The following is a 26,004-nucleotide window of genomic DNA, read 5'->3' on the forward strand; positions in this document are numbered from 1 at the left end:
TTTCAGCCATTATGTCTTTGTATACTGCCCCTGCCCTATTTTCTTACTTCTCTTTATAGAACTAATTGGATGTTCTATTAGAACTCTCTTAGGTTTCCATGTCTCTTAACCTTTCATTGTCCTCTTTTTTGTGTCTGTGTTTCATTTTAGGTAATTTCTTTAGTTCATTTTTCTTTGAACTCTGCTCTTAAACCAATCTGTTGAGTTTTTACATTTTAATATTTATGTTTTTTGTAACTTGGAAGTAGTTTCTTTTTTAGGGTTTTCCACACTTTGCTTGTATCATCAATCCTATTGTTTATTTCTTTTTTTTCAGTTGTTTTTTTTTTTTTAATAGAGGTACTGGGAATTGAACCCAAGACCTCATGCATGCTAGGCATGAGCTGTGCTACTGAGCTCTACCCTCCCTCAATCCTACTGTTTCTTTAGACATATTCAGCATACTTAATTTTTACTCTGTGTCAGATAACTCAATATCTAAAGTATTTGCATGTCATTTTTGCTAGCTTTCTCTTGTGATTCTTTTATTCTTATTTGTTTCATGATTTTTGACCATGAGCTTATATTTCTTGGAACTTTATCTGTAGAGATTCTTTGAGACTTAGATTGAAGTTGGGTTCATCTAGAGATTTGTTGCTTATCCCAGGCACCTGGCATCTCTTTGCTAGATCCAGCTTGTGTTGAAGAGTTCTCAGAGGAGATTCACTTAATGCCTCTCCTCTCCACACAGTGCCATGGTTGAGCTGGGTAGAGGCTGAGGTGGATAATCTTCCTTGTTCCCTGGCAGCATAGAAACTGAATTGTTTTGAATTCCCACTTACTGCAGCCATGCCCTTTATTTCCTGTCCTTGAAGCCTCAAGGAACCTTGAAAACTATAGCTTAGGTTTATCTTGTCTTATAGATGCCCTCAAGATGAACATTGGCTTCAGTGTTCCACTTGCTCATCTGAGTTCCAGCGTTTACTCTATTCTTGCTTTTATGAACACTGCTTACTCCTTATAAAGTGTTCATTTTTTTAGTGTCGTAGCCAGTGTTGTTCTTACTGGAAATTTTCGGTTAGTTTATCCTCCCTAAACTTCAGGAAAAGAAAATATTCAAATAACGTATTAAATAGTTTAAAAATAGAAGTGATATCAGAATAATCATGAGCTTCTATCATTTATTTATTCATTTGGGGGGAGGGGTAGGTAATTAGGTTTATTTATTTATGTTTAGAGGAGGTACTGGGGATTGAACCCAGGATCCTCGTGTATGCTAAGTATGTGCTGTACCACTTGAGCTATACCCACCCACCATGAGCTTCTGTCCTTTAGATTTGTATCCCTTAAATTGGATCTTATCCTTTAAATTGTCTTTCTTAATGTGCTAGGAATAGTCTTAATTTAGCAAATCATTTCTCTTCTGCCTCAAGTCTTTCTATAATGAGATAGGGCATAAGTAAATAATAAAACTTGATTTCACAATGCATTTAAAATATACACTTAGTTCTTCAGAAGAGTAATTGAGGCCTGTGTATCTTCAAATCATAAGGATTTTTAAGTTTGTAATAGAGTTTTCAAAGTTATGTCTTAGAATACTAGTCTACTGGAACGGGATACTTCAGTGTAATAGTTGAAATATAATAAAATTCTAAAGTGATTTTTTTTTTCTCTTCTCTTTGTTAATGTACAGCCAGATTCTCCTGAATATAAAGCTGCTTGCAAACTCTGGGATTTGTACCTTCGAACGAGAAATGAGTTTGTTCAGAAAGGAGAAGCAGATGACGAAGATGATGATGAAGACGGGCAAGACAATCAGGGCACAGTGACTGAAGGAGTGAGTGTGCCACTGGAATGGGTGCTAGATAGGCTATTGGGAGGTGGATAGACCCCTGCCTAGGATTTCTCTGGGCCATCGTGGGCAGCTGCACTTCCTATGTAGTTGTGTTGGAAACTGTGAGCATAAAATGACTTGCAGCCAGAAAGCCCCAATGCAGTTACAAGGGATCCTAGGACATCAACATCCTGGACAGCATGTACCATGCATGGTTGCTTTCATTAATTGCTTTTACATTAATGCATTATTTCCTGCTCAATTTTAAAGAGAATCTTCATATTATCAAGGACTGGGCCAATATTGCTAAATTGAGATATTATGTAAGGGTAGCTAGGCAGTGTTGTGATTGAAGCTTGGAGAAGATCTGGCATCACTTCAGGAATATTTTTGTAGATTAGGCTGATTACTGTTCCTAGAACATGGCAAGTGTCTTCCTGCCTCTGGAATTTTGCAGTTGCTCTTCTTAGAACATGCTTCTTTTGGTCCTTTTTCATTATTCTAACATCAGTTGAAATAACTGGGAGAGGCCTTTCCTAACCACTCTATCAAATTATTTGCTCTGTGTTCCTCCTTTCCCATTATCATGTCACTCTCTTCTCTGGTCTTCCGTTTTTATCACTATACATGAAATAATGCATTTAGTATTCGCTTACATGTTCATTTCCTGTCTTCCTCAAGTAGAACGATAGCTCTACTAAAGATATCACCTTGGTCACCTATTCTGACATCTAGACTCTGGCATGCAGGTACTGATAAACACTTGCTGAATGAGCACACATGTTTAAAAGGGGGGAAAAGAACAGTAAAAGGAATTGCATCACTCTGCTGCAGCTAAATAGTAAGACACCAAAGCAGAGTTGTCTCCTTTCTTGCCCAAGTTACCTAGACAGACGTTTTGCTGAAACTTCCAACACAGAAAGAAGCAGTGGTGGATGAATTTCTCAAAAACATAATTTCTTGGAGTCTCAAATTCTAATTCCTAGGCACTTTGTCAATTTCTTTATAGAATTAAATGATTGGAATTAAATAGAAGGCAATTAACTAGTGATTCCCTGGAATTTTTCTGATATTAATATAGGAACAACAACTTAAACCAGGCTCTTCTGGGGAGAACATTGCCTGTAGAGGGTTCAGCCTTATAGGTCTTCAGGGTTCTAGTCAGAAAATGAAAATGACTATGTTTAGGAGTTGACTGTGTTTCTTTGGTAAGAAATCGAAAAGATCTTACCCATTTATAGTTATACTTCCCAAGCTTCTTTCTAGCCCTAAGTTTCTTGTGAAGGCAGAGGGGATTTTCAGGCTGCTTATTTTAAAATTAAGAATGATTTCCTCGTAAATTTTCTCAATTGTGGGAATAAGTTATGTGAAAGCATTCATTCACTCTGCTCCCTTTGCCACCTGCAACATGTTCCCAGAGTACCTGGTTGGTTTGGGAGAAGAGGAATCTTGGCTATAGGAGGTAACTCTCCTCTTTGAAGCTAATTCTGTGGTGCCGTGTTTTAACCAGGAAGTAAATGACTTAAACTTGGGTATTTCAGTCTGCTTTCAGTGTTATGTTGATTCTCTAAGCTTATGTGTTTGGGGAATCTCAGCTAACTTAATGTCTTATATGTTAAGTATTTATTGCATGTCTGTTATTGCCAGGCACTGTACTAGGAGGCCCAAGAGATGTTACTGTTCTCTCTGTGGAGTTAATGTTGAACTTCAAAATCGAGACTGTACTAAATAAAAAGCCCTTCTGTTGGATTAAGACAAAAATACTAGTGCTTTTATAATTTAAGCCAGAAATAACCATTAACCTTTATATGTACAAAACATAGTTTGGACTTGAAGTACCATCTAATGTAAACCTAGACTGAGACATCCTATTTCTGACTGTAGAAACTGGCTTCAGACTCAGACCCTCCCTGGCCAAGTACTCTTTGGGGCATATACTTTCCAATGTTGAAACAGTGACTAAGGTAGGAGTAAGCCAGCCAGTTTGGAGAGCAGAATGATGCGTATTAATTGGCTTAATTTCCATTCAATTTTGATATAACTTGAATTCTGTTGTTAGATCTGGCAGAGCACCCCATGGTTAAAAGTATATAGCTCCAGTAGTATGTAGCTGTTCTGTTAGAATACCAAGACTTCGGTAGATGTGGACAGCAGCTATAGAAATGGCCAGGTATCATGGGGCATGTTTTCTCTGTCTCAGTTGCTCTTGACCCTTACAAGGTAAACATTTCTGTCATTTCACACATACGGCACTTGAACTTCTGTGTTACAATGTTTACTCTGAAATAACGTTCAGTAAAAGGACCTGATTCAAAGGATATAGTTACTGAAATAATTTAAGGTGCCTCATTAGTTTCACCTATGCCATTCTGGGAGTATAACCCCCATATCCAGCATTGGAGCATTTCTGTGGTATTCTTGAAACCTGTGCTTAAGTAAGTACTATTTAGATGTTGCTCTTTTGAATTAGCTTTAAATTTTGGAAGCTATTTAATATCCGCATTTATTTCTGGATTTCTCTCACAGAGTACTTATTTCTCCCCTTCCTCTCCTTCCTCATAACCCCCTCTTTCCAGTCATCTCCAAGTTACTTGAAGGAGATCCTGGAGCAGCTTCTGGAAGCCATAGTTGTAGCCACAAATCCATCAGGACGTCTCATTAGTGAACTTTTTCAGAAACTGCCTTCTAAAGTGGTAAGTGATGCAGTTAAAGACAGGTGGATTAAAGTGTTTTTGTTGTTGTTTTAAGTACTTCAAAAATTTTATTAGTTCTTAGTAAATAAAGTAGGGTTAATAGAAGGCATTGGAGGTAGCCAAAAGAGCTTCCTCATGGCCTTAGGAGCAAGCACAGGCACATAGGATATGTTCTATCATTTTATTTCACCAGAAGGTTATGGGTGTTTTATTTTAATTGTGTTTTTCATTCATTGGTTATTCTTTTTGTTGCTTTTTGTTTTTATTGTCATAAAATACACAATAACGTAAGATTTACCTTTTAACCATTTAAAGTGTACAGTTCAGTGGCATTAAGGATATTAATATTCACCTGTCAACACCATCCATCTCTAGAACTTTTTCGTCTTCCCACCCAGTAAGCAATAACTCCCCACTCTTCCCTCCTGCCAGTCCCTGGAAACTGCTATTCTGTTCTTCTCTCTATGAATTTGACTACTCTAAGTACCTCATGTAAGAAGAGTCATATGGTATTTGTTGTTTTGTTTCTGGCTTATTTCACTTAGTGTAATGTATTCATGGTTCATCCGTGTTATAGCATGTGTCAAGATTTCCTTCCTTTCAAGGCTGAATCCATTGTATGTGTAGACCACAACAATATTCCATTGTATGTATATACCACATGTACTTTACCACATTTTGTTTAGCCATTCATTTGTTGTTGAATATTTGTGCTGTTTACGAAGGTTGGTAATTCTAAAATGATAAAATAAGCCCCTAAACTAAACCTTTTATTTATAAAAGAGAAGAAACATTCTCTTTGCTCAGGAGACAGAGTGGGAAAAAGATAAATGAGTTCTTCTCTTAGTTCTCTTGATCTTCTGGTGATGGAGAAGAGAGAGAGACCTGATAAGTACTCTTTTACACCAAAGAGGAAGAGGTTTTCTAGTCCCATGAAACCCTTTAAGAGTGTTAGGGCCCCTTGTGACTTCACACCCAAGAAGCAATTAACATAGCGAACATTCCACTTTAGCCTTTGGAACTACAAAAATTTCCATAGCCTCAGTATTCTTGTATTTCTAGACAAGGATATACTTTTAGAAGTACTCTATTATAGCGCTTAACTCCATTGTGATCATTTTCTTTTGTATCTTCCTGTTAAAGACAAGGACTGAATTTCTTAGGGAAAAGGACTATGACATATATGACTTGCATGTCCCTGTTATATAGTTGGAACCTAGCATGTTAGAAGTTTGCAAGAAGTGCTTGTTGCCTGATGAGTGGCACACAGCTTTCCCCATCAGTCACGAGTGCTAATTTATAGCATGACTAGTTACAGGACAATTATGACATTAGAAATAAAGCATATCTGACCACTGCTGTCTGTCCTAAGCGTGGATTAGATGATTAGAAAAATATAATGATTAGTAAGACAGTTCTTCAGAAATTAAACACAGAATTACCATATGATCCAGCGATTCTCCTTTGGGTATATACCCAAAAGAAGCTAAAGCAAGATCAGAGAGAGATTTGTACAACCATGTTCATAGCAATATTATTCACAGTAGCTGAAACATGGAAGCAACCCATGTGTCTCTTGATGTGTGAATGGATAAATAAAATGTGATATATACACAATGGAGTATTACTCAGCCTTTAAAAAGAATGAAATTGTGACTCATGCTACATTAAGAATGAACCCTGAACACATTATGGTAAATAAATAAGCCAGTCACAAAAGAACAAATATTGTATGATTCTTCTTTTAGGATGTACTTAGAGTAGTCAAATTCATAGAGAGACAGTAAAATTGTGGTTTTTCAGGGGATGGCAGGAGGGAAAGGTGGAGAGTTACTGCTTCATAGGTATGGAGTTTCAGTTTGGGATGATGAAAAGTTCTGGAGATGGATGATGGTGATGGTTGCACAACAATATGAATGTGTTTAATTCTGCTGAACTGAACACTTGGTAAATGGTAAATATTATATATCTTTACCACAATAAAGAAATAAGAAAAGAGTACAATCTTTACTCAAGATCTATTTTTGCTCTGCATGGTCAGTAGTGGTCAAGCCACCAAGGGTAATTTGGAGGAGTAAAACATTACCACCTAGTTCCCCCATTCTGGAAGCGTTTTCAGGGACATCATGCAGCAGGAAAGAAGGTTCCCATTGGTCCTTTGGCATGTGACAGTTTGAAAGACATCAGGGACTGAGACCTGGAGGGGAGGGCAGGTTTTACCTTTCCTTTATAAGTCCTCCCTAAGTGAGACTGGCTAGGTGGGAGAGGTAGTTTGGGAATACGTGGGTTAGCAGCTTAGATTACGCTGTACCCTAGCCTGGGTGGCCCTGCCATAATTTGTCTTCTAAACTATTTCTCAGAAATAGAATTTTTGAAGAGAAGGGGCAGGGAAGGGGTTTGTTCTAAATACAGAAAGGAGTAGGCTTAAGAAAACAGAGAGGGGCAAGCTGAAGGATCAGAAGAGATGAAGCATCACTGAGATCATCCCTTCAACCCAATAGTTGAGGGAAAGCTCTGACCTCTTGTTGTTGTTTGGATTCCAGGGATATGAACAGGTAGGAGGAGCCTAGACAGCACAGTCTGACTTCCTCTGACACTTCTCCCACTTGAAGAGACCAGTATTTGGTTTTGGTTGACTTCAGTTATTTTCTCCAAGGAACAAAACCTGTAGGAAAGATTCAGGGCAGTGAATGCACTCCAAGCTTTGTAAAACCCTTTAAGGATATTTTTCTAACAAGTTTAATTTTTTTTTTTCCTTGCGATGAGCTAGTATTTGATAAGAAATCAAAAATTGTTTATAATTTTGCTTTTTCTCTTTAACATAGCTTCATTGAAACTGTGTTTTATTTTGAAAAGAATTATTTTGACTGAAATAAGTACAAAGATTAAGTTAAACATGAAGCTAGTAAATCTTACAATCTGATTTCTTGTAGATCCTTAGTACTTTATATGAAATATGATACAGTTGTGTTATTTAAATTGCTAAATTAAAAGAGCTTATAACAGACCCTTCAGAAACATTCTTCTTCATTTCCAGGTGTAGATATTTTGGGACCTTAAATTTAAAATTGTGTGATCTGTGAATTTTGAAAATTTAAAAACATTAAATTGTGGTATGTGAGTTATATAAGGATAATTACCAAATACTAAGTCCTACAACATGCTGTGGGTATCTCATGAAGCTTGTAAACATCAAATGCTTTCTGCTTCAGATATAACAGACAGTATGCTATACAGCTGTATCTTTAGCCTTGAGTCTTACAAAGCTACTCGATTGAGTAATAGATTGACAGTGTGCTTCCTTGTTTTCTCATTAGCTGGATACCTTCACTTACTAAGTGTGCCTGGATTTTGTCTTCCAGCAATATCCAGACTATTATGCAATAATTAAGGAGCCTATAGATCTCAAGACCATTGCCCAGAGGATACAGGTATGAAGGTGACCATATGTTAACATATGTGGTTTAGGGCAGATTGGCTCATGGTCTTTTATGGGGGCTTTTAGAAAACAGAGAAGCAGATATTTCTGTAAGGGGTTTTTAGCAATAAGATGTAAGCCTGTAAGAAGTGTTACTGAGTATAGCATAGGAGGAAGCAGCATAGAATCCCTTTTGCATTGTTTTGTAGGAAGGAAAGCACATTTTTATTGGCATAGTAATTTGATCTTAGGACAGAAATTAAAGAGCATTGATCATGCACATTTCTGATTTTGAAAGGTACATTGGCAATAAAAACTTTCTTATTAATTTTTATCTGCTTCCAAATAGTTTTAGGATATCTTAGAGTAAAAGTTACCTACAACAGACATGAAGAGTGTAAGGTCAGTGAAAATAGAGACTTCGTTCTCTTTGAGTGCTCCCCTCCCTGTATCTTTGGCAGCAATAGCAGCAACTAAAACTCACCTTGGGTTTCTAGGTACCTGCTCTGTTCTAAGTGCTCTGTATGTGTTAGCTAAGTAATTCTTACAACACCTCCATGAGATAGTTACTGTTATTGTTCCCATTTTACAGATGAGAATACTGAAGCACAGAGATGGTAAATCACTTGCCAGAGTCATCAACTAATGAGAACAGTTAGGATTTGAATCCAGACATTCTGGCTCCAAAGTCTGTGCGATTTAATGAATTAATATTCATGAAACACTTCGAACAATGGGTAGCACAGAGTAACCACTATGTATTTGCTAAATAAAACAACTTTTACCTTATTTGATTTTTTAAAGTATAAGTTGTTTTTATGAGAATAATGTAGCTCTGGTTTTGTTACCTATCTCAAAAACTTTTTGTAAATGGACAATAGTAATAGTTTATAAAAGAGAAGATGGCGTATATTGTTCACATGTGTACTTTCCAATAAAGTCTTAGAGTATGGTGACATGAATATGAGAAGTTTTTTTTTTTAAGGTCATATTCATTAACTCTCTGTAAAAGGAATTGATGTATTTTGTTATTTACTATAGAATGGAAGCTACAAGAGTATTCATGCAATGGCCAAAGATATAGATCTCCTAGCAAAAAATGCCAAAACTTACAATGAGCCTGGTTCTCAAGTATTCAAGGTTAGTTTTTGTTGTTGTTTTTATTGATAAGAGTAGATACCTTGATTTAGAGCCAATATTTTTATTTTAACTTGATTGAGTTAAAATTCACATATCATACATTTCACCCAAAGTATATAATTTAATGGCTTTTAGTAAATTCACAAGAGTTGTGCAGCCATCACTACAGTGAATTAGTAGTCACTCTCCATTTCCTCCCAACCTCCTCCACCCTAGGCAACCACCAATCTACTTTCTGTCTCTGAGAATTTACCTATCTCTACATTTCGTGTAAGTGTAATCTTATAGTTTGTGGTCCATTGTGACTAGCTTCTTTCACTTAGCGTAATATTTTCAAGGTATTCATGTTGTAACACGTATCAGCATATCATTCTTTTTATTCCCAAGTAGCGTTCAGTTACATGTATGTACCATGTGTCTTATACCCAGTCATCAGTTGCTAGATACTGAGTTGTTTTCACTTTTGGGCTATTATAAATAATGCTGCTATGAACATTCATGTGTAAGTTTTTAGGTGGACGTATATTTTCATTTTTCTTGAATGCCTACCTAAGAATGAAATTGCTGGACCACTGGTAACTGTATATTTAATTTTTTTGAGAAACCAGCAAATTATTTTCCAAAGCCACTACACCAGTATTCCCACTAGCAATGTGCAAGTATAATTTCTCCACATTCTCACCAACACTTGTTTTCCATTCTTATTTTTGTTTTTATTATAGCCATTCTAGTGAGTGTGAAGTAGTATCTATTGCGGTTTTGATTAGCATTTCCCTAATGATTAGTAATGTTGAACATTTTTTCATGTGCATATTGGCTGTTCATATATTTTCTTTGGAAAAAAAAATTCAGATCTTTAGCCCATTTTTAAATTGGGTTACCTATTTTTATTGTTAAGTTGTTTGAATTCTTTATATCATCCGGACGTTAAACTGGACATATGATTTACAAATATTTTCTCCCATTCTGTAGATTTTTTTCATTTTCATGATAGTATCCTTTGACACACAAAAGTTTTAACTTTAATAAAGTTTTAAATTTTGATAAGTCTCATTAATCTGTTTTTTCTTTGTTTGCTTATGCTTTTTGTATCATATTAGTGAAATCATTGCCTAATCCGCAAAGATTTACACCTGAGTTTTCATCTAAGAATTTTATGATTTTAGCTCTTACATTTAGATCTTTGATCCGTTTTGAATTAATTTTCTTATATATGATGTAGGTGTGAAGTAAGAATCCACATTCATCTTTTCCATAGGATATTCATTTGTCCTAGTGCCTTATATTGAAAAGCCTGTTCTTTCCCCATTGAATTGTCTGGTCAACCCTGTTCAGAGTCAGTTGACTATAGATATATGGGTTTATTTCTGGATTCTCAGTTCTAATCTGTTCATCTATGTCTGTCTTTATGCCAGGTAAGGTTTGTTCTTGACCTACTTTGTAATTTTGATTTAGTCCCTGTATTTAAACCTCATTAATAAAAAAATCAGTCTGTGTAGTATAATACACAGTGTAAAATGACTGTTTCATTGCTTTGCAATTCTCTTAGAAGCTTTGTAGTACTTTTACAAAATGAACTGTAATGAACAGTTGCTTGTAGCAATTTTTTGAATTAATAATATATCATTGGGAATTCAGCAAAGGATGCTTAGAAAATCTTTTGGAAGTAAAATTATTTAGATTTTCAGAAGGCTCACTCTATTACAGTTGCTTTTGGTAGTTAATTTTAACTTTTGTCTTGCATCTTTTAAGTAACTGAGTGAAAATCAGATGTGAAATCCTTGTTTGCATACTCTTTGATAGGATATTTTAATAGTATAGTACCAATTCTTTGTTGATACAGTTAAGAATTTTACTTTTTGGTCTGATAATTTTTCTTCAACTAAACTTTAGAGAGAAGGAAAACTCTGAATTTGATATATTAGCATGCTGTTCATTTAAACAAGTATATTCATCCTAAATTTGTGTGCCTAGTCTTTAATCTTAGGAGTGTATCTTTGTTTCAGTTTTTAGATCAGTGTTCACAGGTAAAGTTCATTATGTTTTCACCCCTGTTTTTCCCTGTTCAGCATTAGATCTTTGTTACTTGACTAATTGTGAAAGAGCTAGGAGGCTTTTAAACTTGTATTTAATTATGGAGATATTTTAGAAGCTTGTTGGAAGGGTTAGAGGATGCAGGTTTGAAAATATTAAATGAAAGGCTATTCCAGATGGAAGAAGTACCATGGAAAATGTTCCGTGCATGATTGAAGGCATTTTAAACTGTCTTTTTTTCCTATACATTTTCTAAGCCAAGTAATTTTATCTTAACAGGATGCAAATTCTATTAAAAAAATATTTTATATGAAAAAGGCAGAAATTGAACATCATGAAATGGCTAAGTCAAGCCTTCGATTGAGGTAGGTTAAAAAAGTGTCTAAAATCCTTGTGCTTTTATTATTTGCCAAATTTTCTAACTAGTAAAATCAATACAGTGGAAAACAAGATATATATTGCTTTTCAAGATTATATTTACAGTTGGTAAATATGATTCTGAAGAAAAGGGGGATAACTCTTACCCAATCCCTTCATAGCAGCTGAAGGGGGCTTTATTTAAAAAGAAAGTTTTTGAGACTTAACACTGCTATATACTTTTATTGCTTTATACAAATGCATATATATTTGTATATCATATTTGCATATACATATACTATACATATAATATATACTATATATAATAAATATATTGACAGGCATACCTCAGATATTGCGGGTTCATTTCCTGACTACTACAGTAAAGTGAAAATCACAATAAAGTGAGCCACCCAGATTTTTTGGTTTCCCAATGCATATGAAAGTTATGTTTACATTAACTGTGGTTACGTGTGCAATAGCATTAGGTCTAAAAAACCAATTAATTAAAAAATACTTAATTAAAAAATACTTTACCCCAAAGGTGAGGGTCTGGGTGATAATAATTTGAGTGTGTGACCTTGAGAAGGCCTTTCCTCCTAGCCAGGTCCCCTTACCACCCCTGGTCTCCCAGCCCCACTCCTATCCTCTTCAGTCCCAGAGGTGTCTCCCTAAAGCTCAAAACAGACCCGTCCCTCCCCCACTCAGACTCTGCTGTGGCTTCCCAGTGCCTCCAGGAGGAAGCCCATCTCCTCACCACAGCTCTGCACAGCCTGGCCTGCCTTGAGGCTCCTGCCAACTGTGCTTCATTAGTGGGCTGACAGTGTACCCTTCTCCTTCTGACCCCTGCCTTTGCCCCTGCTGCTCCCTCTGCCTGGAATGCCCAGTTCCACTTCTTTTCCAGCCTCCTTCCTGTTGATTCCTCTAAACCCAGCTCAGGGGCAGCCCATGAGTCTGTACCTGTCACCCCACAAGCCCAGGGCCAGGCTGAGCCCCTGGTATACACAAGGCCAGTCTCGGGGTCTTGGGGGTCTGGGCTGATGGGGAGACTGCAGGGGCTAAGCTTCTTCTGAACCCTGTGGAGAGGTCAGGGGCCCTAGGGTGTCTCCTGGGCACCCCGCTGAGGCTTCCCTTTGGGTCACACAGAAAAAAAAATTTTTTTTTTATTGCTTAGAAATGCTAACCATCATCCAAGCCTTCAGTGAGTTGTAATCTTTGTTGCCAGTGGAGAGTCTTGCCTTGATGTTGATGGCTGCTGACTCACTGATCAGGGTGGTGGCTGCTAAAAGTTGGGGTGGCTGTGACAGTTTCTTAAAATAAGACAGCAGTGAAGTTTGCCGCATCAATTGACTCTTCACTAGTGATTTGTTTGTAGCATGCGGTGCTATTTGATAGCATTTTACCCACAGAACTTCTTTCAGAGCTGGAGTCAGTTCTCTCAAACCCTGGTGCTGCTTTATCAACTAAGTTTACGTAGTATTCTAAGTCCTTTGTTGTCATTTCAGCAACCTTCATAGCATCTTCACCAAGAGTTGATTCCATCTCAAGAAATCACTTTCTTTGCTCATCCATATGAAGCAACTCATCAGTTTTTACCATGAGAAGGATAAGGGTAGAGTGTGTGCTTAGCAGGCATGAGGTCCTTGGTTCAAACCCCAATATAAATCTAATTATCCCTCCCCAATTAAAAAAAAACAAAAACAAACTAATATTTTACCATGAGATTGTAGCAATTCAATTACATTTTCAGGCTCCACTTTTTTTTTTTTTTTTTTTTTGCCTCCCCCACCCTACCTTGTTTTATAAGGGGGAAGTAAGTGGGTTTCTTTATTTGTTTATATTTGGAGGAGGTACTGGGGATTGAACCCAGGACCTCGTGCATGCTAAGCATGCGCTCTACCACTTGAGCTATACCTTCCCCAGTCAGATGCCACTTCTAATTCTAGTTCTCTTGCTATTTCCACCCCATCTGCAGTTACTTCCTCCTGAAGTTCTTAAACCCCTCAAAGTCATCCATGAGGGTTGGAATGACTTCTTCTAAACTACTGTTAATGTTGGTATTTTGGCTTCTTCCCATGAATCGCTAGTGTTCTTAGTGTCATCTGGAATGATGAATTGTTTCCAGAAAGTTTTCAGTTAACTTTGCTTAGATCCATCAGAGGAATCACTATCTGTGGCAGCTGTAGCCTTATGAAATGTATTTCTTAAATGATAAGACTTAAAAGTTGAAATTAATCCAACCCATGGGCTGCAGAATGGATGTTGTATCAGCAGACATGACAATAACATGAATCTCGTACATCTCCATCAGAGCTCGTGGGTGACCAGGTGCATTTTCAATGAGTAGTACTATTTTGAAAGGAATCCTTTTTTTCCTGAGCAATAGATCTCAACAACAGGCTTAAAATATTCAGTAAATCATGTTATAAACAGATGTGCTGCCATCCAGGCTTTGCTGTTCCATTTATAGAGCACAGGCAGAGTAGATTTAGCATAATTCTTAAGGGCTCTAGGATTTTTCAGGATGGTAAATGAGCACTGGCTTCAACTTAAGGTCAGCAGCAGCATTAGTCCCTAACAAGAGAGTCAGCCTTATCTTTTGAAGCTTTAAAATGAGACATTGACTGCCCTCTCCAGTTATGAAAGTCTTTGATGGCATCTTCTTTGAAGATCAGGATACTTCATCTACATTGAAAATCTGTTGTTTACTATAGCTACCTCTATTATCTTAGCTTCTGGATAACTTGCTGCAGCTTCTATATCAGAACTTGCTGTTTTACCTTGCACTTTCTATATTACAGAGATGACTTCTTTCCTTAAACCTCATGAACCAACCTCTGCTAGCTTCAAACTTCTTCTACAGCTTCCTCACTTCTCTCAGCCTTCACAGAATTGAAGAAAGTTAGGGTTTGCTCTGGATTAGGCTTTGACTTAAGGGAATGTTGTGGTTGGTTTGATCTTCTATCTAGACCACTGAAACTTTCTCCATATTAGCAGTAAGGCTGTTTTATTTTCTTATTCGTATGTTCACTGGATTAACACTTCTAATTTCCTTCAAGAACTTTTTCTTTGCTTTCGCAACTTGACTAACTGACACAAGAGGCCTTGCTTCCGGCCTGTCTCAGCTTTCAACATGCCTTCCTCACTGAGCTTAATCATTTGTAGCTTTTGATCAAAAGTGAGAGATGTGTGGCTCTACCTTTCTCTTGAACGCTTAGATCCATTGTAGGGTTATTAGTTGGCCTAACTTCAATATTGTTGTATCTCAGGGAATAGAGAGGCCTGAGGAGAGGGAGAGAGATGAGAGAATGGCCAGTCGGTGGAGCAGTCAGAACACACACAACATTTATTAAGTTTGCTGTCTTATATGGGCATGGTTCATGGTACCCTCAAAGAATCAGAATAGCAGCATTAAAGATTACTGATCATAGATTGCCCTAACAAATACAATAATGATGAAAAAGTCTGAAATACTGCAAAAATTACTAAATATGACACAGAGATACTGAGCAAATGCTGTTGGAAAAATGGTGCCAGTAGACTTGCTTGATGCACGGTTGCCACAAACCTTCAATTTGTAAAAAATGCAGTATCTTCAGAGTACAGTAAAGTGAAACGCGATAAAATGAGGTATGCCTGTAATATTTAGATATTTGTACATGATGTATAGTAATATATATTTATATTTGCTGTAAGAGTACTTAGCCAGGAGTCAGGAGATCTAACATCTCATCCTAGCTTACCTTATACTAGGACTGTGACTTTGAATACGTCTTACTTCTGGGATTCCTTTTCCTACTAACTGAAATGGGGAGATTAAGTGGCTACTTTCAAAGCTCTCTTCTGATCCTGGCATTTGCTGTGTTGCCAGATCCTCTGGTCACTGCAGTAACCATAAGCTGTCTAGCATCAGCCCTGGTTATTCTTTTCCACAGAGTCCCAGATTTTAGAATGAAGCCTGCTGCACAAATAGAAGCTCAGAAATATTTGAGTGTTTCCATTTAGAAAAGAAGAAGAAAATGGTTGTTTCTTTTTTGTGTACCCGTAGCATTCTGATTTCAGCTGTCAGTTTTCTGAGGTTTTTTTTTTTCAACCTTATCTCTGGATAGGACTCCATCAAATTTGGCTGCAGCCAGGCTCTCAGGTCCTTCGCACAGTAAAGGCAGCCTTGGTGAAGACAGAAATCCCACTAGCAAGTATTACCGGTGAGAGAGAGTATGTTTAGTCTGAGAGCTGACTCAGGTTTATGAGGATAAGCATGCTAGTGTTTTCTTGATGGCTATCTTGAAGTATTATTTTTGGGTATAATTAGGTTATTATGAGAATTTGTTGTCAGATATTTTATTTAAAAGGTTGGGGTGCTGTAGTAGGCCTGACCTCACCTCTGAGAAAATGCTTAAGCAGAAGTTATTTATCAGGTAGTGTTTAATATTACCAGTAAAATGTATGATAAAGGACAAAAAGATTTTTTGTTTATAATAGAATTTGTTGGGGGAGGGTATAGTTCAAGCAGTAGAGCACATGCTTAGCATGCATAAGGTCCTGGGTTCAATCCCCAGTACCTCCTCTAAGAATAAACAAACAAACAAACAAACAAACCTAATTACCTCCCCCCACCAAAAAACAAACAAACAAAATGAAAAAAAAAATAGAATTTGTGTTCATTGTAAAATGTGAGCATCATTAGAATTGACCAGTAATTATGAATGAATCTTTATTTTTCATAAAATAAGGAGTAGTGCTGCATTTAAATAAAAAATGCAAATAGCTTGCTTTAGGCTTTCTACCACCACTCTCTCTTTTCTAAGAGAAAAAAATTAGTCATCTTGGTTAAGATTGATTGTGGGGAAAAGAAAAAGTACAAAGATAAGTTGAGGAGGCAGTTGAATGAAACTTTTTCTTTGATATGAATGCCTTGTTAACAGTTCCTATTTCCTGTAAAGTAACCGAATTATTATAACATCTTTTTCTGCCTTCTAATTGCTTGTTTTTCTTTGTAGTAATAAAAGAGCAGTCCAAGGGGGTCGTTTATCAGCAATTACCATGGCACTTCAGTATGGCTCAGAAAGTGAAGAGGATGCTGCTTTAGCTGGTAGGCATTAGGTTGTGACTAGTTAAATGTCTTCTAGGTGGATCCTTCTGGTTAAGGAAAATTGCAGTTACTTTGGTTCAGCTGGGAGTTTGTTTTTGGAGTACATGCTGTTTTGTTGCATTTTGATTGCACTCTTGGTTGGCAAACTTATCAAGAGCTTATTACTACTTTACTTTGTGTTAAAGCATGTATCTAAGTAAATAAATACTTCTGTGAAAACAATTGGTTTGATAGCCTTAGCAGATCCTGGTTTCAAACCTGTGGTGATAAGCAGTGAGTACTAGTGACACCATCAGGAAATCCCAAGGAGACATTCACATCATCTTATGTTTCTGGTCATTGGATTATATTTTCAGTAGGCTATAATTTCTTCCCAGCTGGAGCTTATGATTTAAAGATTGTATATTACAATCAGAGCAGGATGGTAAATTGTCATTTAAACAGGTCAAAGAAAGGGCATTGGGCACTACAAATTCATGTAAAATTTATAAAATAGTGAAAAAGATCATTGATTTCATTGTCTGTCTTCCTAAGTGATATAATCTTTTTTATTTTTTACTATAGATATTTTTTATATGTAGAGGTAAAAAATTTTTCTTGAAATTACTCTGGCATTTGTTTTAATTTTTATAATAAGTGTGACATAAGATTTTTCTAGCAGTATCTTATTTTCTGCTAGATCTGTAGAAATTCATAATTACTATAGACTACTTACTAGAGTATGAATTTAATTCTTTACACTCATGTAAGAATTAACTTTTTTTAATGTAAATCAGTTTTATCCAATATTGAAAGAAAGTTTATCTTTTCATTAGTTTTATTTTGTGCTAGTTGTAAAAGTGACACACATGTTATCTTAGCTTTCCTTTCCATTTGGTTACTTCATTAACCTTATAGTAGCATAACAAATTGAAGGAAGACTATACCACTTACAAAATTCCTAAAAAGCATTTATTGCCTTTTTTTCCTAATAGATAGTATCTTTGTCACAAGAGGATTCTTATTTAGTAACCTGAGCTATTAAAGAAAACAAAGTAGATGCGACCAGCTTTGTATGTAGTAGATCATTCAGACTTACTCAGAACCTGTTTATCTTAAATTTAGTCAAGGTTCTAACAAATTTGATTTCCTACTTCTTGCTCCTGGAAACAACTTAGGGGTAGGACAGTGAAAATAGCAAAGAAAGGTTAACTCATGATCTCGTAGCAACAAGAAAGTGCTGATGGAAAGAAGGCGTAAGAACTGAAAAGTGTGGCCTGGCCTCTAGAGATGATTGTTTTAGAGGCCAGCCCACACATGGCATCCCTGAGGGGGTGGGGAAGGGAAGAGCACCCACTCGCAGTCAGCACAAGAAGAGGAATGAGGTGGGCAGTGGAGTAAGAAAAACAGACAAAACTTCCAGTCCTCCCCCACCAAAACAAAATAAGGCAAGAAGGCAAAACGAAACAGAGAAACTGGGATAAGTAGAAAGCATATAGATGAGAGAAACAGCTCGAAAAATTATATCAGAAATCAGTATTAGTGGCCTAAATTTGCCAATTAAAGTTTGAGTTTGAATTTTTATAAAATCAGGTTATATGCTGGTTACAGGAGACTTACCTTAAACAATATAAAAGTACATTCAGGAAAGCTGAGTATAAAAGGATGGGAAAAAACACCAGGAAAATAATAACCAAAAGGTAGTTACATCAGCTTCAGTTAAAATGTACTTTTGAACATTAGCAAAGGTAAAAAATATTCACCTGATAATGATAAAAGGTTTATTGCATTAAGAAGATAAATTATAAAAGGGCTCAAAGTATGTAAAACAAGCAGTTGGAACTTCTTGAAGAAAGTAAAAACATTGCCATTAGAGTGGGAGCCCAGTTCTCTCAATTGCTAGATAAGCAGCCAGAAAACCAATGAAGACAAAGAAAATTTAAATACACTTCCTCACAAGTATATTTGTATTCTTTTGCTGCTAAAATAAAACAAAGTATCACAAATTTAGTGGCTTGAAACAACAAATCTATTCTCTTCAATTCTGGAGATCAGAAGTCTAAAATCAGGTTGTTGGCAGGCCAGTGTTCCTTCTGGAGGCTTTAGGGGGATAATACATTTCCTTGCCTTTTCCGGTTTCCAGAGGCTACCTGTATTCCTTAGTTCATGGCCCCCTCCTCTACATTCAGAACGCAGCACTCCAGCCTCTGCATCTGTCACCCCATCTCCTTCCGTCTTTGATCTCCTTACCTTTCTTTCATAACCAGAGATTAATCCAGTATAATCTTCCAAACTCAAGGTTCTTCTCAGTTATATCAGCAAAGTCCCTTTTGCCATATAAGGTGATACTCACAGATTCTGTGGATCAGGACATGGATAAATTTGGGGGCCTATTATTCATCCTACCACAACAAGATGGATATAACAGACAAGTATTCTGTAAGTAGAGAATACATATTCTGCCCTGGTTCACATGGAATATTTACAAAAATTGACTATGTACTTAGCCATGAGACAAATTTTAACAAATTTGGAAAATCGGGTATTATATAGGCCATATTTCTGACCACAGTGCAGCTATGATAGCAACTAATAATGAAGAGGTAAGATTTTTTTTAAAAGAGTAATTATAATAGAAACTTAATTACTTGAAATTGAACAATAGCAATAATAAAAATAATACATATCAAAACAGTGGGAGTACAGCTAAAGTGGTGCTTTGGAGGGAAATTTATAGGTCTGAATGCTTCTGTTTAGAAAGAAAAGCAGCTGAAAGTCAGTGGACTAAGCATCCAGCATAAGTGAATAATAAAGCAGAGATACTGGGAAAAAGAAGATAGAAAGCTAGGAGCAGAAATTAATTCATTAGAAAGAAAACCTATAATGGAAAATATCAATAAAGTCAAAAGTTTTTCTGTTACAAATATTAATAAAATAGACAAATCTGTGGTGAGATGATTATCAAGAAAGAAACAGAAGGCATAAATAAATATTAGAAGAAAAGGGGACCATACAGAGATTAAAAAGAGAATGTAAGGGCTGCTTAATGCAAATAAGTTTGAAAATTTAGGTGGAATAGACAAATTCCTAGAATATGATAAATGCCTACAACTGATTCAAGAATAAAAAAGCTGATTGCTCATATCACCATTAAAGAAATCAGATTACTAATTGCTGATCTTCCCACATGGAAAACACCAGGCCAGACATTTAGGGAACAAATTATATACAAATTTCTGCAGAGAATAAAAAGAGCTCCCCGGTTCATTATATGAATCTAATATAACCTGTGTACCAAAACCAAACAAAATATAAGCACACTGTATCTAGCAGTATATATAAAAGATAATACATGATAACACAGTTGGGTTTATGCCAGGAATACTTGGTTAGTTCAACATTAGAAAAGATAAAAGTATCCTTCACTACATTAGTAGATTAAAGGAGCAAAACTATACTTTTGGCTCAGCAAATGCATTTGATTAATGCTTCAGTTTCCATTAATGATAAAAACTTAGCATACTGGGACTCTTTCCTAATTTGATAAAGGGTATCTCCATGTTCATGGGAGAAATATTTGTAGCATTCCCCTTATCATAAAAAACAATGTTGTTACCTCTTGGTCAAAGTACTAGCCAGCATTCAGTGATAACAATAAAGCTGTAAGTATCAGAAAAGAAGGATTATAAGTATTGCAGTTAATAGATTGTTTTTTGAGTTTTCTACTTAAAAGACTACTGATAAATTATTAGAATTAATAAGAATAATAAGGTGCTAGATGTAAGATTATTGTACAAAAATCTTCATTTCTGGAATCAGCCACAAAAAGGAAAAGTAATTTTTTTTAAAGATACAGTTTACGTAGCAACTAAACATACGCCTAGGTGTAAATCCAATAAAAGATGTGCAAGAGCTTTATGGATAAGATTGGAGGTAGTAGAGTCAGAAAAGACTACATAGTTTCAAATCCTATCTGCTTCCTGCTCCCTATCTCTAGATCCCTTCTCCACTGCTTTACAAGCTGGCTGACTTTGGGCAAGTCATCAACCTCTCATGCCCAGTTTTTATATTTGGAAAAGAAATAATAATACTATGTGGTGATGTTAGGATTACCTGAGACTGATAACTTGTCAAGCTCTTAATATATAATTAAGTACTTACTAAGTGATTATCATTCTTACCTGGGAGCATGTAGTGATTTTGGTTATCCTTATCCACCAAGGCAAAGTTTAAATTAGGTCCATATACACTGTTTGAGTTCAGAGAAATTAGTAATATATTTTGTATTTCTATAAAAATGATTACATGTTTTGTTTTTTGGGTTTTTTTATGGTTAGCTTCTACCTAAGAATTTTCTCAGTAAATGAAAACCCAAGGGATGCTATAGATCAGTGGGGCAAAGTCAAAGAGATTTAAGGCTAAGTCAGGTCTCCCAATATCAGCCCCATCTACATTTTGTGCTATCCTAAACTACATACTATTGCTTTGGTTCTGAGATCTGTGAATGGCTGCTTGCTTTTTTTTTCTTGTCCAAGCACACATAGCAGGGAGTCTCTGATGATGGCACATTTAAAAAAAACTATTTTTAACCTTTAAAAGACAGTATAATTTTTACTATGATACTCTTTTGTATGTCACACTCCTCTAAGTAAACATACAATTATACTAAGCATAACTAACATCATCTTTAATGAAGGCTAGAGACTATTCTTTTAAAATAAGTATTGTCAAATATATGTAGCCCAATCTGGAAGGTTGTAAAAAGACCTTCAGAGAATATTTTTTCTTCCCCTTATAAGTATTTTTATGTCTTTGTAGCTGCACGTTATGAAGAAGGAGAGTCGGAAGCAGAGAGCATTACTTCATTTATGGATGTTTCAAATCCTTTTTATCAGCTTTATGACACAGTTAGGAGCTGTCGGAATAACCAAGGGCAGCTAATAGCTGAACCTTTTTTCCATTTGCCTTCAAAGAAAAAATACCCTGATTATTATCAGCAAATTAAAATGCCCATATCACTACAACAAATCAGGTAAGATGTCTTCTACATCACTCCGTATAAATCGATCTTCTTGTGACTGAGCCTCCACATGTGTCTTCCTTCCTAAAATGGATGAGGATATTAAAGGTGAAATGTTTTTCATATGGTCTAAAGTGTACTTAAATATCACTCCTGTATAAAAGTGAGATATAAATTTTATTAACTATAAATGATATTCTTTGTACTGCAATAAGAATCAAAAGGCAAATAAACAAGGTGTTTCAGCTAGGCATTTGTGTCAGATTATGGATTATAAAAGGTCATGAAGCTCAAAATAACTGTTCATTTTCTTGTAACTATGCAAAGTGAAAAAATCTTTCTGCCTATACCCTTTATTGATATTTTGATTATAACAGTTTATCTGTACTTAAATTTTGTATTTGTAGCTGAACCCGCAGAATAACCATAGTCAGCCCTGAGAGTACTCATAAGCTGAAATAGTACATGAAAGATGGCTCATCATGGTGTTTCTTTTCTGTTTAGAAAATGTTAAAAAAAGATCATTGGGAATTCAGCCAGACAGAATACTGGAACCACCACAATATCATTAGAAATAGTAGGAAATAAGTAATATTATAAAATTTGATGTTTTGTAAATCTTAAAATGCAGATTATGTTTTGCGGTATAACCAGATAGAGGCAAGAAGTAGGTAAAAATATTTTAACTAGGCAAGGTCAGAGTATGCTGGTGTTTACATGATGTTTTCATAGCAGGTAACTAACCTTCCAAACAACAGTAGGAATTAAAATCCTTGTACATTACTGGATTATAGGAAATAAGTTTGGATAACAATGTATGTTTCATGGTTTTGCATTTGTAACTTCTATTTTCCTCTTTTGATCAATAAAGTTTATAGTGTTTTTATTTAATCCAAACTTTGGAGGTTTTGTACACGAATAGGATCTAGAAAGTCAGTTTATTTGGCCCTCTTAAAAATAACATGGAGAGAACTATATTCAATATCTTATAGTAACTTACAGTGAAAAAGAATATGAAAACAAATATATGTATGTTCATGTATGACCAGAAATTGGCACACATTGTAAATTGACTATACTTCAATAAAAATATATGTATTAAAAAACTAACATGGCAATTAAGGCAGCCATTTACTAAGAAAATAGTCTAGAAATTTGTCTTTTACACTCTTTGCCTTGGAAAAGATGGTGACAGTGCTGTTGATACTGAGAGGTTCCTTTTTAATTGAATGCTTTTTGTCCTTAGTTTCTTTTCTCCCTCATGAGTTTTTTTTTTTTTTTTTTTTTTTAATTCCAACAGTCTAATCAACTGGTTAGTTTTAAAGAAGGCAGATCCTCAGCCAGCTCAATAACCTGGCCAGCAACCTTCATCCAAGTTAGAATTTTCTAACATAAGCCTTGCTTTGTTAAGTCAATAATGCTGTACCTTTCCTCCCTTTTAAAATTTACTCTTGACAGTTATGTGGTACACAGGTAGGGGATTGTGAGGAATAGAGAAGTGGCTGAGATCTGGCTTGTAGCACAGTAGAGTTTTGAAAGGTCAACTTTTAGGACATCTAATCTACTTCCTTTCCAAGGACACTTGCTGGCCAGTGGTGCCTGACAGGAGCTGGGCTACCTTCCATTGTGCTCTATACATCAGAGCAACTGGGAAAGCTAGAGCAGTGTTGTCCAATAGAACTTTGTGTGATGGTGGAAATGTTATTTTATCTGCACTGTCTGCCATGGTAGCCACTAGTCACATGACTGTTGAGAACTTGAAATGTGGCAAGCGCAACCACATAGATTTTTAAATTTTATTTCATTTTGATTTAAAAAGCCACTTGTGGCTAGTGGCACAGTTGAGGAAGATTTGCTAGCAGAAGGAATATAGTTGAGTGTCATCAAAAGCAACAAAAGTGGAGGAGTGGGCAGGAGCCGGACGATGTTGTTCCGTTTTCCACCTTCCATTGTGTTGGGCTTGTCATCCCTGTCTTTTATTTCCCCTCTGCCCTTCCCTCCCCCCGTCCTTGATTAACATCAGTCTGATAAATATCTTCAGATTTATTATAGATTGTCATTTACAAATTTGGATTCTCTGTCTCTTCTTTGTGGGTGTTGAGAATAGCCAGCACATTATCCTTGGAGTTAGTAGGAATAAGTCTAAGGCTGTAATTTAAATTCTGGGTGCTGGTTGTGTGAGCTGGTAGTGAGAGCGGAGTTTATACTTAGTTGTAGCATAAAGTAGTTTGCTTCATCCCTTTCTCTAACGTTCATATCACTTTAAGCACTATAATGAATCTACATATGATTTTAGTAAATTTTAAGTAAAACTTTTTATGCAAAATGAACGATAGATTCTAAGAGAAAAGTCTAAACTCTCATTCTGTGAAGCTGTGCACATATTGTGATTCTTTACTTAATACTGCTTTTGTGACTTTGATGGATAGCATACAAGTGCTTCAGTCAGAAGATTTAAAAGTCAGTCTGTACATTGTTAGGGTAAACCTAACTCTTCACCTTGTACAAAATGTATAGGGATTTTATTAGAGTTGGTGTTAGTGACAGCCACAGTATCTGAAAGAGCTTTCGGAGTTTTTAAGACTCTTAGATAAGGTAAATAAAAATTAAGCCATCATAATTAATTACAAATGTATGTATTAGAGGAACAGTAGTGAATAGACTCAGACTTACCTGCTTCTTGTTTACCATCTTAAGACTGCTCTTCATTGTCCATATACTCCCCTGGAGGTAAATTTATATTATCCTACATGCTCTTTCATGGAGTTGCCAGTACTTTCTCTTTTCTTTAACCCTCATGACATGAAATGGCCTCTTATTTAAGTATAGTTGATTTACAATATTATAGTAGTTTCAGGTGTACAACAAAGTGATTAGGTTATATGTATGTATGTATATATATTTTTTCTATTTTTGATTCTTTTCCATTACAGTTTATTGCAAGATACTGAATATAGTTCCTTGTGCTCTACAGTATAGCCTTGTTGTTTATCTGTTTTATGTATAGTGTGCATCTGTTAATCCCATACACCCAATTTATCACCCCTCCACTTCCCTTTTGGTAACCATAAGTTTATTTTCTATGTCTGTGCCTCTTATTTTCTGAAATTGGTAGATCACTGTGATTCTTCATTAAGGTAGCTTAAAACCTCCCTGATTTTCTTAAATCTCTTCCTAGGGTTTTCATTTTAGCCACGAACAGGGTTTTTCCATTAGGATTTTGGCTAATACATTTGCTTTGTGATTGACCACCTTATGGGGTCGTCTTACTACCTTTTATAGTATTTTAGTTTATACTTTTGGATTTTCAGTTAAATTGTCATACTGCCTAACTATAACAGTGCCTCTTTACTTTATATTTTGAAATTGTCACTTCTGGGCCTTTAATCAGTGTCAGTAGTAAAGATACCTTGTAGTATTTGTCAGGATTTTTGCACTGGGGTTTCAGGAAGAGTGTTTCATAATTTTAATAATGGAAAACTCTAGCCATGTGTTTGTCTTTCACAGAACAAAGTTAAAGAACCAAGAATATGAAACTTTAGATCATTTGGAGTGTGATTTGAATTTAATGTTTGAAAATGCCAAACGCTATAATGTCCCCAATTCAGCCATCTACAAGCGAGTTCTAAAATTGCAGCAAGTCATGCAGGTATGATTTCTTGGTTTTGCTAAGTTGTATGCATAATTGAAATAATTTTACACATTTTGAGGAGGTTCTTTTAAGATGTGTGATTTCCCTCCAGCAATATCACATGATTCTTTTCAACCACAAGTACTGCTGAAAATTTCTTTAGAGTTGTCAGAAATAATAGTTTAGACTGGGTTAGCTTTGTGACTGGAAGAAGCAGGGATTTGTCTCTGGGAGTAATTTTAGGGTTGTCTGGAAGTTTCCCTCCAGTTGCAGATGATGGGTCTGTCATTTAGATTTTATTTCTTTTGTTCTAGACTTTGTCTCTCTTAAGGTAGGGTTAGTCCTAGGAGAAAGGACATCTTAAGGCTAATTAACCATTGTACAGTGCCCATGAGTTTATTGAATCCTTTCTGAGAGCACACCTTGGAGGACATCTGAGGTCACAGGTGATCTAGGTGTTTTGAGACAAAAAAGCTTAGATATGAAGTACAAATTGTGTCAACCTGTCAGTTTTTGGTAGGGTCTTTGTGGAAAGACAATCTCAGGGCAAGGAAGCAAGAAAGGCAATTTTAGGTCACCTGTAGAATCTTCATTTTGTATGGTCAAAACTGTCATCAGTGCTGTAGATTTCAAGTATTTCCTTTTCATTGCTCTGTATATATTCCCTTAGTCAGCTGTGGTTGGGCTTTTAGCTCTGTTTGGCGGAAGGTCTTTAAAAATGCATGTGTTGATAAGTAGATCTTCTTTCACCTCTCACATTAAACTTCTCCTTAGTCACACTGTTGCTTAAGAAGTCAAGGGTACAAAAGGCTGTCTGAGTTGGTTTT

General features: G+C 35.9%; 1 protein-coding gene across 27 annotated transcripts in view; it reads left to right on the plus strand.

The window, feature by feature from the left end:
* The window catches only part of PBRM1 (polybromo 1), a 100,750-nt gene that overhangs the window by 17,206 nt on the left and 57,540 nt on the right, over positions 1-26,004 (plus strand). For 24 of the 27 annotated variants that reach the window (XM_032458294.1, XM_032458295.1, XM_032458287.1 and 21 more), the window contains 9 exons: positions 1,673-1,816; positions 4,390-4,506; positions 7,869-7,937; positions 8,966-9,064; positions 11,378-11,463; positions 15,565-15,660; positions 16,456-16,547; positions 21,345-21,558; positions 25,054-25,195. In XM_032458294.1, the coding sequence (XP_032314185.1) occupies positions 1,673-1,816; positions 4,390-4,506; positions 7,869-7,937; positions 8,966-9,064; positions 11,378-11,463; positions 15,565-15,660; positions 16,456-16,547; positions 21,345-21,558; positions 25,054-25,195 (1,059 nt within the window). The remainder of the gene's footprint in view (positions 1-1,672; positions 1,817-4,389; positions 4,507-7,868; positions 7,938-8,965; positions 9,065-11,377; positions 11,464-15,564; positions 15,661-16,455; positions 16,548-21,344; positions 21,559-25,053; positions 25,196-26,004) is intronic. The other 3 variants (XM_032458297.1, XM_032458305.1, XM_032458313.1) reach the window with 1 other exon arrangement.

This window comes from Camelus ferus, chromosome 17 (assembly GCF_009834535.1).
Source record: "Camelus ferus isolate YT-003-E chromosome 17, BCGSAC_Cfer_1.0, whole genome shotgun sequence".
Classification (NCBI taxonomy): domain Eukaryota; kingdom Metazoa; phylum Chordata; class Mammalia; order Artiodactyla; family Camelidae; genus Camelus; species Camelus ferus.